This window comes from Panthera tigris, chromosome C2, assembly GCF_018350195.1.
Source record: "Panthera tigris isolate Pti1 chromosome C2, P.tigris_Pti1_mat1.1, whole genome shotgun sequence".
In the NCBI taxonomy this organism is placed as follows: Eukaryota; Metazoa; Chordata; class Mammalia; order Carnivora; family Felidae; genus Panthera; species Panthera tigris.
Window position 1 is genome coordinate 476,050 of NC_056668.1, and position 10,614 is coordinate 486,663.

General features: G+C 47.6%; 1 protein-coding gene across 7 annotated transcripts in view; it reads right to left on the minus strand.

Annotated features, from left to right (window-relative positions):
* PCNT (pericentrin) overlaps positions 1-7,059 on the minus strand; it is a 134,825-nt gene extending 127,766 nt beyond the window's left edge. For 4 of the 7 annotated variants that reach the window (XM_042957274.1, XM_042957272.1, XM_042957276.1 and 1 more), the window contains exons 1-2: positions 6,899-7,054; positions 3,897-4,100 (exon numbers count right to left, since the gene is read on the minus strand). In XM_042957274.1, coding sequence (XP_042813208.1) covers positions 3,897-4,100; positions 6,899-6,955 — 261 coding nt within the window. In that variant the 5' untranslated portion in view covers positions 6,956-7,054. Of the gene's footprint in view, positions 1-3,896; positions 4,101-6,898 lie in introns of all 7 variants that reach the window. The other 3 variants (XM_042957273.1, XM_042957271.1, XM_042957277.1) reach the window with 2 other exon arrangements.
* Positions 7,060-10,614: the final 3,555 nt, after the last annotated feature.

The following is a 10,614-nucleotide window of genomic DNA, read 5'->3' on the forward strand; positions in this document are numbered from 1 at the left end:
CCCCATGTCAGGCTCTGTGCTGACAGCCCAGAGCCTGCTTGGTATTCTCTCTCCCCCTCCACTCCCCAACCCCGCCTCCACTTGCATGCGTGCACGCGCTCTCTCAAAATAAATAAAATTCAGAAAAACAAAAAAAAAAAGGTAAATACTTGCCCACCACAGGGTCCAACCATACCACTCCTAGATAGGAATGAGGTGGCAGGGAAGAGGAAGTAATGAACTTGAATATGGCTCTGATTTTTAGAATCTTAGTAATGTTTCCCTTACTCAAAAAAAAAAAAAAAAATTAAATAAAATCAACCTGGACGTAAGAAGAACCAAAATAGAAGACAAACAATAAAACAAAACCATGTTATAAATGAATAACTATAATGAAAAAATTAAAAAAAATATATTTAAAAAATTAACTTATACAACTTTGGAATGCTAAACAACAAACTTTGGGATAATAAAGACAAAAAGAACTAGCACTGAACAACAAGGGTTTGTTTAAACTGCACAGGTCCATGTACCCACAGACTTTTTTCAATAAACACAGGGTGGGCGGCACTGTAAATGTATCTTCTCTTCCTTGTGACTTTAACGTTTTTTTCCCAAGCTGACTTTATTATAAGAATACTATATATGATACAGAAAATACACAAAATATTTGTTGACTGTTTTATTATGTCATCATTAAAGCTTCCAGTCCACACTAGGCTATTAGTAGTCATGTTTTGGGAAGTCAAAAGTTATAGGCCGATTTTCATCTGTGTGAGGGGTCAGTGCCCCTAACCCCCATGTTGCTAAAGGGTCAACTATATATTCAAATATCCCACTCTAGTTAGTAAATCTGTTTTTCACAGTAGTGAGGATTAGCAATCCTCAAACTAATGTGCATATATTTAAAGATTGAGAAAGTAAGTAAATATATTGTAGCGAAGATACTTTCACTATTGGTAAAAGAAATTAAGATTAAGAAGAGGGAAAAAGCTAGAATGAACCCTGTGACGTTGGTTAGGAATTGAAAATACTAAAGCAAATTCATGATTTTTATTATACATACAGATTGACAAAGAAATAAATATAGAAGTGTACACATACAGGTATTTATCACCTAGCTCTGTTGAAATAGCCCAGAAGCCAAAGACACCCGAACAGCAATAAGCACAACAATCACCCAGATGTTGGTTTCTAAACATCATTCTCCACTAAAAGAAACCAGAGCTCCTTGAAGAAATATCTGATTACAGGGCTGCTGACAGGGAAAGGATAAAATAACCCTGGAAAATCTTGGTGCCAGAATGTAAGGAATTAAGGTGCCGGAAACAACGAGGACATGGTAGAAGGACAGGTACCAATTCAAAGGCACTCCCAATGGCCAATCTATGTATTTCAGCAACAAAATAAACACTGACATGGTTGATATGATAGATTAAAACCCGAAGAATAAAAATCCCTGGGCACCTGGCTCAGTCAGTAGAGCATGCAACTCTTGATCTTGGTGTCATGAGTTCGAGCCCTATGTTGGATGTAGAGTTTACTTAAAAAAGAAAAAAAAGAAAAAGAAAAATCCCTATGTCCATACTGATATAGTGAACAAATAAATACACGCTGGAGTGAAGTGACAGTTCCTCCTTGCAGCGGAATGTCAATTAATACATAGAGATAGAACGATGGAAACAAAGTCATCATGTGGCCAACACCACTACAATAAGTGCTGCAAGCAAGAATCATCTATGGGAGCTAAAATTAGTGGAGCAAAGCATGATGAGAAAAAGGGGTTTGCGGGGTCTCTAAGTATCTCCACACAATATACTTATGAACTCCAAAGTTAAAAACAGTATTTTTCTATCAAGAGAAACCTGGCAGGTCTCACCTTAACTAAGTGATCAAAATTGGCATCACCTGTAGGGAGACACGTCGAATACCAATACCAAGTGCACTGAGCAGGGAATATCACCACTTCTACAATGTTCTTGCCAAAATTCACAACATGATTTTAATCAGGAGGAAACATCAAACAAACCCAAACTGACAGGCATTCTACCAAACGACTAGCCAGGACTCTTCAAAGACGTCCAACTTATAAAAGACTGGACCACACTAAAGCAGCATGGGCAGTGAGATGCAACACAGAATCCTGGACCAGAGAAAGGGCATTAGTGGGACAGCGGGGGAGATCTGAATGAGCTTTATTAATTAGCTCATAGCATTGTTCCAGTGTTAATAGGAACCAATTGTAATAATCGTCCTGAAAATACCAGATGTTGACATTCATTTCAAGAAGCTAGGTGAAGGGTATCTACAAACTCTAGGCTAATCTTTGCAAAGTTTTTTTGTAAGTTGGAGATTATTTCAAAATGAAAAGCTAAAATACATAAAACATTTAATATAAAATAAAAAGACTTCCTGGCCCCTGGGTGGCTCAGCCAGTTAAGCGTCTCTTGATTTCAGCTCGGGTCATGATCTCACGACCATGGGATCGAACCCCAAATCGGGCTCCACGCTGAGGATGGAGACTGCTTAGGATTCTCTCTCTCTGCCTCTGTCTCTCTCCCCTGCTTGCATGGATAAAAAAAGTGTATTTAAAAAGTTTTTTTAAATGTGTATTTACTCAGCGACAGAGAGAGCACCCATGTTCATGGGGGTGGGGGCAGAGAGAGAATCCCAAGCAGGCTCCTCACTCAGCGCACAGCCCAACATGGAGCCCCATCTCACAACCATGAGATCATGACCTGAGCCAAAATCAAGAGTTGGACGCTCAACCGACTGAGCCACCAAGGTGTGCCCCCTGCCAAAAAAATGTTTAATATAAAAAGACTCCTCTGACTTGCAAGTAAGAATAAAATTAATAGTTGTTAACTATAACTTACAAGCTTTTCTCCTCAAGGAGCCTAGGAGAAAACACACAGAGAAAAAGCACTGGGAGTAAACTCTCAGTCCTCCCAATGTGGCTTTTACTCACGCAGCTGTGATGGAGACAGGGCTGCTGAGAGCTGCCGCCCAGTCCTGAGACCAGCACAGAGGATGGTGGTGAACTTCAGGCCCACACTGGAGGAGGCATGAGCTGGGCTCAGGCTGGCCCAAAGGCTGGGCTCCCAGAGTGCTGGCCTGCTGCTCCCCAGACGAGGGAGTACAATAGCTACGTCTTTCAAATTCTCAAAGGAAGAATTCCAGATGTGTCGGTAGAATATCAGAGACTTTACAGGCTGGAATTCCACTTTTCCAACAAAGCAGGCGAGACACGCTGTGAGTTTTCGTCAAATGCTGCCCTCAGCCACCAGTATGTCAGCTCATTCTAGCAAACGCCCAAACCTACACCTGTTCTGTTGCACACAAAATCACAATTCAAAGCCCCTCAATGGTAATGCACAGAAAAAGTCGCAAGGCGAGCCCAACTACAGGTGATTAGGGGGCCACGCGGGCCCAGCATTCTCAGTGTGCACATCCACTAGTGGGCCACACGCACCCCTGTAGTTCACAGGGCCTCAAACAGAGGATGGTGGTACCTCCTCCAGCAAGATGCCCTTTCTGCACCACCTTCACCCATTCCCTCTTCATCCCAAGTTCAGAAAGGAAACGAAAAAAAGCAATAAGTAGATGAAGGAATATTATGGTTTAAGTGTGCAAAGAAATCCCTGTCAAAAAGGCTGATACATAAAGCCACACCAGAGGAACTCACACTTCTAAGACTTCCATTACCAAAGCAAGAACCTATACTGACACGTGCCTTCAAACAATCCCTAATCATAAAACAGAAAACATTTACTAGGAGTAAAAACACAAAAACATATTCCCCTTGTGTAAAAGTGGAACGCTCTTTCCCCACCTTTGACAGGCGAAAACAGACCAAAGTCATGCGCAACAACTAGAAGCTAAACAAGCTGTTAATGCACAGTGCTGAGTAAACCTACCTGAGCTGCTCCTGCCCCATCAGGGGTGTCGCTGCACGATGTGTTTTTGCAAATGTCCCCTCTTCCCAGGAGTCCACCATCTTCGGTGGCTACCGGGCTCTCCTCCTGGACAGGCGCATCGACAGCCGGGCCCTTCCTCTTCGCCGTCTTTTTCTTCGGATGCGCACAGTCACCTTTTGTTTTTCTCTGTCGGAAGTGAGCAAGCTGCGCAAAAACGTAGAAAAGTAGTAAAGACAAAGGTAACCAAGAAAAAAGTAACAGAACCACAAAGCCAATGAGCTGGTGGGGAACATGAGGCTCTGGGGCTGGCTCAGTGTGCTCAGCCAAACCTGGCCAGACCCACGTCAACCAACAGATCCCTGTCCCACAAACTCTGCCTTCATTAATATCTGCGATGCTAGCATTTAAGTTCAGAATTCTTTTCAGAGTCTAATAATGACGACTGTTAATTATGCCTATATACAGACAGAAAAAAGTAATACAGCCAACTGGCAGAATAGCTTTCCTAGCCCCTGGAAGTTTACAGAGAAATAAGATTTTAAAAAAAACAACACATCTATTTAAAAGACTGATAGCTTAATCAAGGCATGCTTAAGGTTTAAAACTACACAAACGCTAAATCTCTTTTTGCCCCCATTTTCCCCCAATCGAGAAAATATATAGCCTGGCCAAAACTTCCTAGCCACAGATTCTGAGACAAGGTACAGAAATAGCAAAAAATTAATTAAGCCAGGTCAATCTAAGATCCTCCTTTATGGAATCAGATGTTCTATTTTTCACGACACAGCTCACCAATGCACCAGGGACCTCCACAGAATGTCACCCATCAGAAGGCACAACCTAGCTGTTCAGTCCCTCAAACTGAAGGGTTTCAGACTCCGTTCACACGTCTCCCACTAACACCTTATTCAAAGGTATGAGACCTAACATCACTCTTTCATATGGGGGCATCGGCTCCTTCAAATGACAACTGTGCTCATAAAAGTAAATGCATTTAACAAACATTTGCATAAGTGTAACAGAAAAGCACACTTTTGCAGACGCAGAAAAATTACATAAGGTCCTTTACGTGAGAAAAACCTTGTCTCCAGAACAGTCAGCCTTCCAAACCAGCCCCATGTTCATCATTTTATGCCTTGCTCCATTAACTCTGGCTGTCCTCAGGTTCCCTCCTGCATCACCATCCTTGACTCTAGCCTGGGGTCTCCCAACAAGAGGTGCCCATTTCCTCCTGCAACGAGGTGATCCTTCCTCATCACCCTCAACACTCTTTCAAACACATTTATGCATGCTTACAAACCATGACTAGCGCCGGGAAAACGCACATCAAATATTAAACTCTGCCTCATTTTCATCTCCTGGCTCACGTACATGCCTGGGCGCCAGCACATCCCTCTTCAAACACCACTCACAAGTTTCCTCTCCCAAGAAGCCTGAATGAGGCCATTCTGTCCTCTGCCTGTCACCTTGCCATTAGATGCTGCTACCCCATCACTGTCTCACATCAGTCACTATGTGTTCTGAATGGCCTCTTTAATGCAGCGGCCCTGTGGTTCCCTCAAAAGAAGAAACCAACCCTGAATATTTCCTACTAGCTGGTCCATGTGAAATTCCCAATGTCTGGCCACTCTGGCCCCAAACACAACAACTTACCATGGCTCCACCTACCGATCAGGTAACATTGCACAGACTCTCATTCATCCCTTGACAGAGTGGGTAGGTAACCTCCTCCACAGCTGGGGAAGGGCAGGGAGTTACAGCCAGTGTCTGCTTGCTCCACTCTGCCTCTACAGCCAGGGTCTTTTCAGCTTACAGTTTAATCCCCACAATATACCCCCCCAAAACAGCGAGTACCAGTTTTATGTGAAAACTGGGGCAGAAACAAGGCGATAAAAAGCATCCCTGGAGACAAGTGACTCTATGACCAAAGTGAGCTCCCCAGGGCATCCACAACCTAGGAATGCAATACATCCCAGGATATTCTGTCCAGGTGTCTGGAGATTACCTAGGAAGCCCAGCATGAGGGACCGGCTCCAGCAGAGCCCCTCAACCCTCACCTGCTCAAAACGTCCACTTGGGCCCCAAACAGCAACTGGGCCAGAACAAGCATTTCTGGACCCCACGGAATATTAGACAGGTCGGCAAAAGATATTCTGCAATATAAACATGTGTTCCTAGACTGCCACTCGAAGACTTTTCTTTTGAAGATTAAAAAAAAAAAAAAGGTGCATAATTCCCAGTAAAACGAAAGTCTGCAAGTAGTTTTAAACAGATGGAAGTGAATGAGCCCTAGGGAGAGCGTCTATGACGCCCACGAATGCAGGTGAGTCACAGGCCCTCTTAGTCCTCCAAGAACCCTGAGTTCTTGGAGGTGGAGCCGCGGCAGGTGCAGGTGTGCACAGGTGAGCAGATGTACAGGTGAGCGGATGTACAGGTGCGCGACGTGCTGGCTGTCTATGACAACGAGGACGCGCGGTGCGGGGGCACTGCCGCCCCCCTCACTACCAGCCCGTCCTTCACGTTCTACTGGGATCGGAATGTTGGCGGGCGGTCCGGGACCGCGCGTTCCTAGGCCACCAGCATCCACCGGGGTGCCACGGACACTGGCCGAGACTCCACGGCGACTCGAAGGGCTGCAGCGCCAGCTCCTCCGGAAAGGCGGGAGGGCGCGGCCAGGCCCCGCCCCGCTCGCGGACGCAGCCCCGCGATTCCCGGCATGCCCCGCGCCCGACCCCCGCGCACGCCCCCGCCCCACCCCGCAAGTCCCCAGCCGGTGATTGGCTGCGACCTCGACAGGGGCGGGGCCGGGCAGAGGGCGGCGGATTCAAGATGGCGGCGGCCAGGAGGCGACTTCCAGTCGAGCCGGCGGGAAGGGCAAGACTTTGGCGGTGGTCCCCGCCTGACCGCGACCGCTCCTAGTAGGAAACAACAGCGGTCACCGGAACCTTCCCCGAGAAACCCGAGCTGGGACAGCGGGAGGAGGAAGAGGCGCTATCGTTTACCTTCGCTCTCCCGGCCTCCACCTTTCTTCGCCGCTGCTCTTGCTCATCTTCATCCATCTCCCTCCCGGAGGCTCCTCGCGGAGCCCAAGAGGTGACGGGGTCAACAGGCCGCCGCCTTCACTCTATTTACACTCCCTCCCCCTTGTCTGGGCTGCCCTCCCCCCGCAACAACTGTCACGCAGACGTGGGTCTGGCGCCGCCCCCGAGTGTGCGCCGTCTGCCCCGCTGCCAATCAGAGGGCTGCGTTCTTGCCCTCGCGCACGCGCAATCAGAGCTGTGCGGCCCGGACGGAGCTCCGCCCATGTCGACCTCTGGCCTCCCACTGGCGCGTTGTCAATACCACCTCCCAGCAGGACCAATGGCGGAGCGTAGAGGCCTCGGAACGCTCTGTGGTTGGTCGGTTTTAAAGGGGTCTAGCTGTCCAATGGGTGGGCGGCGAGCGCTGGCGCGGGGACCAGTTGGGGCGCGCGCACCTGTTGTACACGGGGCTGCACTAGCGACTCGAAAGGCCCCTAGGCGAGTGTGGCTGTCAGCCTTTGTCCTTGGTCGTGTTAGTGGGGCGTTAGACTTGGCCGTTAGGAAGTTTAGGCCGGCCCCACAGCCCCTTCTTGAGGGGGCTGAGAGGCCGCCCACAGGCGTGTCCCCCGGGAGCTACTCGGTGAGCGCCAGGGAGTCCGGGAGGCCGCGACTTCGCGGGCTGAACGGCTGATCTCGGGGCTGCGGTTGGCGTCACACGTCTCGCCCGCACTGCCCGTCCTAGAGCCCCCTCACTTTCAGCCAGGTCCTCGGTCCTCAGGGGTGGGAGCCCGGGTCACCTTGCCCTTCGCCTCCCGGGACGCTGTTTCTGTTCGTTTCCCAGTCGCAGACCGCCAGCCAGACCACTTGGATTTCATCGCTCTGCGTCCCTCCCCCGTCGTATGACTTCACTTCTCTCTGTTGCCTGTTGGTGCCTGGGAATCCGGGCCACGGCGTCCAGCGTTGCAGGGACTGAAGGCACTGGGAGTGGTGCCACTTCCGGACCTGTATTTTTCTCACTGGGGACACAGTACCGTATCGAGGTCTCTGATTTAATGCGTCTGCCGCCAGCTTGCAGCTTCTGGGTAGTGCAGCATAGGATTTGACCAGTGGGACAAATCTGGCACCTCTGCCACGAAGCAGCCCCCTGGATCAGAGTATTAGGAGGGACCCTGTGGTGGAGAGAGGGACAGGCTGAGATCCTGAAGCGCAGGAAAGGCTAACTTACACATGTTTATTCCTGTTAGGACAGTCTCTGGAACCCCAGCATAGAAGGGGCTCCCTAGGGCCAACTTGCCAAGTGGTCTTTAGCCTCCTTGAGAAAATTTTGGTGAAGATGTGATTTTAAGTGATGCTGTAATTGTACCCAGTTCCAGATCACCAGAAAAAGAGCTGGTTCAGTGAAAATCAAAAACAGTCTTTCAAGTGGAAAATGACTAAGGCTTGGAAACATGTGGGTCAATCATTTCAAGTGTATTGTAAACAGTCGTTAAAAAGGAATCTTGTACTTCCTGCTCAATTTTGCTGTGAACCTAAAACTGCTCTAAAAAATAAAGTCTGAGAAATAAGTAAAACTAAATAAAAAATAAAGTCTGTTAAAAATTTAAAAGAAAAAAAAGGAGTATAACTTTGGTTATGAATTCATGGTCTGTGGGAATCCAAAGTCTCATGAGATCATTGTTCCTTAGCTTCAAACTTCACTTGAACCTGTTTGTCCAGTTAAGGAAACAATGCAAGGTTTTTGTTCCTAGCCCACAATTTAACAATCAAATGCCGTTGGTGTAATCAAGCTCACTGGAAGCTGATAAACTAGTTGACGATAATCCAAAGCATCTCCCTGCACCCTGTAGCATAACTGCACCAAGTGGTGATCCTGTTTGCCTAAAGGGGCTTAACATCCCCGGTCTCACTTTAACCTTTTCTTATCACTGTTGGAATATCCCATTTACAGTTAAAAGGAAGATGAAAGCATAGTGCCCCCCCTCCCACCGCTTTGAGTCTGTAAATAGAACAGCAGCACCACGTTTCGGTGGCAGGATTAGGAAACTGTAGAACTCAGGCAGATGACAAGGACAAGATGGGAGTCCCAAATGCCTCTGCTACAGATGTGAGCCGTTGGGGAGTCAGGTAGGATGACACTACTTCAAGTGACCTGCCACTAGAGACAGAGTGGCACAAAAAGCAAGATTGGGGTGGATGGTCTTGTTCTGGGCGATGTTGCAGGAGACATGTAGATTTCTGGGTGCCTTCTGTTCCGCTCACCTGTTCCCACACCTTTACTTGGACGGGGTTTGTGTGCCGGCTGTGCGCTCCCTGCTTGCTGTCTTCTCTGACTGAATCAGGGTAGCAGTAATGCCCTTCATCAAGACGCGGTAATGACAATCTTGCTGACACAAACTCATCTTTCACCCTCAGTGAGAATGTGTGATTATAAGCAACCACAACTTAGACAAATCTCCCTCAGAGAGTGCTGGAAGCCCAACCACCAAAAAGCATTTCTCCTCCTGAGTCAGACCACAGCCCTTCAGGAAGTGGAGCTTCCATTCTTAGCTTGTAGAATTGAGCGGTGTGAGCAAAAATGAGTGGGAATGAGTGGGCTCATAAGACCAGGGGTCAAGCAGGCAACACCAGCCAAACACAGGGTCAGACTTTCCTAGAGCAATTACAGCCCCAGATCTACGCCTGGATCTCTCAACCTTTACATGTTGCAATGGATTTAAAACTCAATGGGGCACTTGCCCACAGTTTTCCCACACTGGTTTGGTCATTGGTTTTCAATCTATGTTCCCTAGAACCCCAGGATCATTTCCATGGTCATTCTAGACTACGTTAATGCTGGACCTGAGTCTCAATTTATTTTTAACAATTAAAAAGCTGTGCATATAAATTATGTAGATACTCACCCCCTTTGTTAAGGAGGGAAACAACCCTCACTCCTTAAGTGTGAACTGTGCATGTGACTTCCTCCCACTGAGGACAGTGTGGGAAGGGAGAGAAAAATAGTAACTGGGGAGTGGAGAAACCTAACAAACATACCTCTGCCAGGTGATCAAGGTCAAAATCAACAGTGATAAGTCAAGGTGACCACAGGCACCCTGGATGTGACGTGATGATGATGGCACTTTATCTCTGTGGTCTTCCTCCCATCAACCCAAACCCCAGTCCAATCATGAGAAAACATACAAACCCCACGAGTAGAGGACACCCTACAAAATGCCTGACAAGTGCTCCTCAAAACTGTCAAGGTCATCAAAAGCAAGAGGAGTCTTTTTTTTTTTTTAATTTTTTTTTTTTAACGTTTATTTATTTTTGGGACAGAGAAAGACCGAGCATGAACAGGGGAGGGGCAGAGAGAGGGGGAGACACAGAATCGGAAGCAGGCTCCAGGCTCTGAGCCATCAGCCCAGAGCCCGACGCGGGGCTCGAACTCACGGACCGCGAGATCGTGACCTGAGCTGAAGTCGGACGCTTAACCGACTGAGCCACCCAGGCGCCCCAAAAGCAAGAGGAGTCTAAGGGGACATGCTGACAAATGTCATATGATGTCTTGAAATAGAGAAGGGATGTCAGGCAAAAAAAAAAAAAAAAAATACGGAAATCAAAGGAAGTATGGACCATAGTTAATGTATCGGTCTAGGTTCATTGATTGTAGTAAAGGGTAACAAACCAATATAAGATGTTAATAATAGGGGAAGCCATAT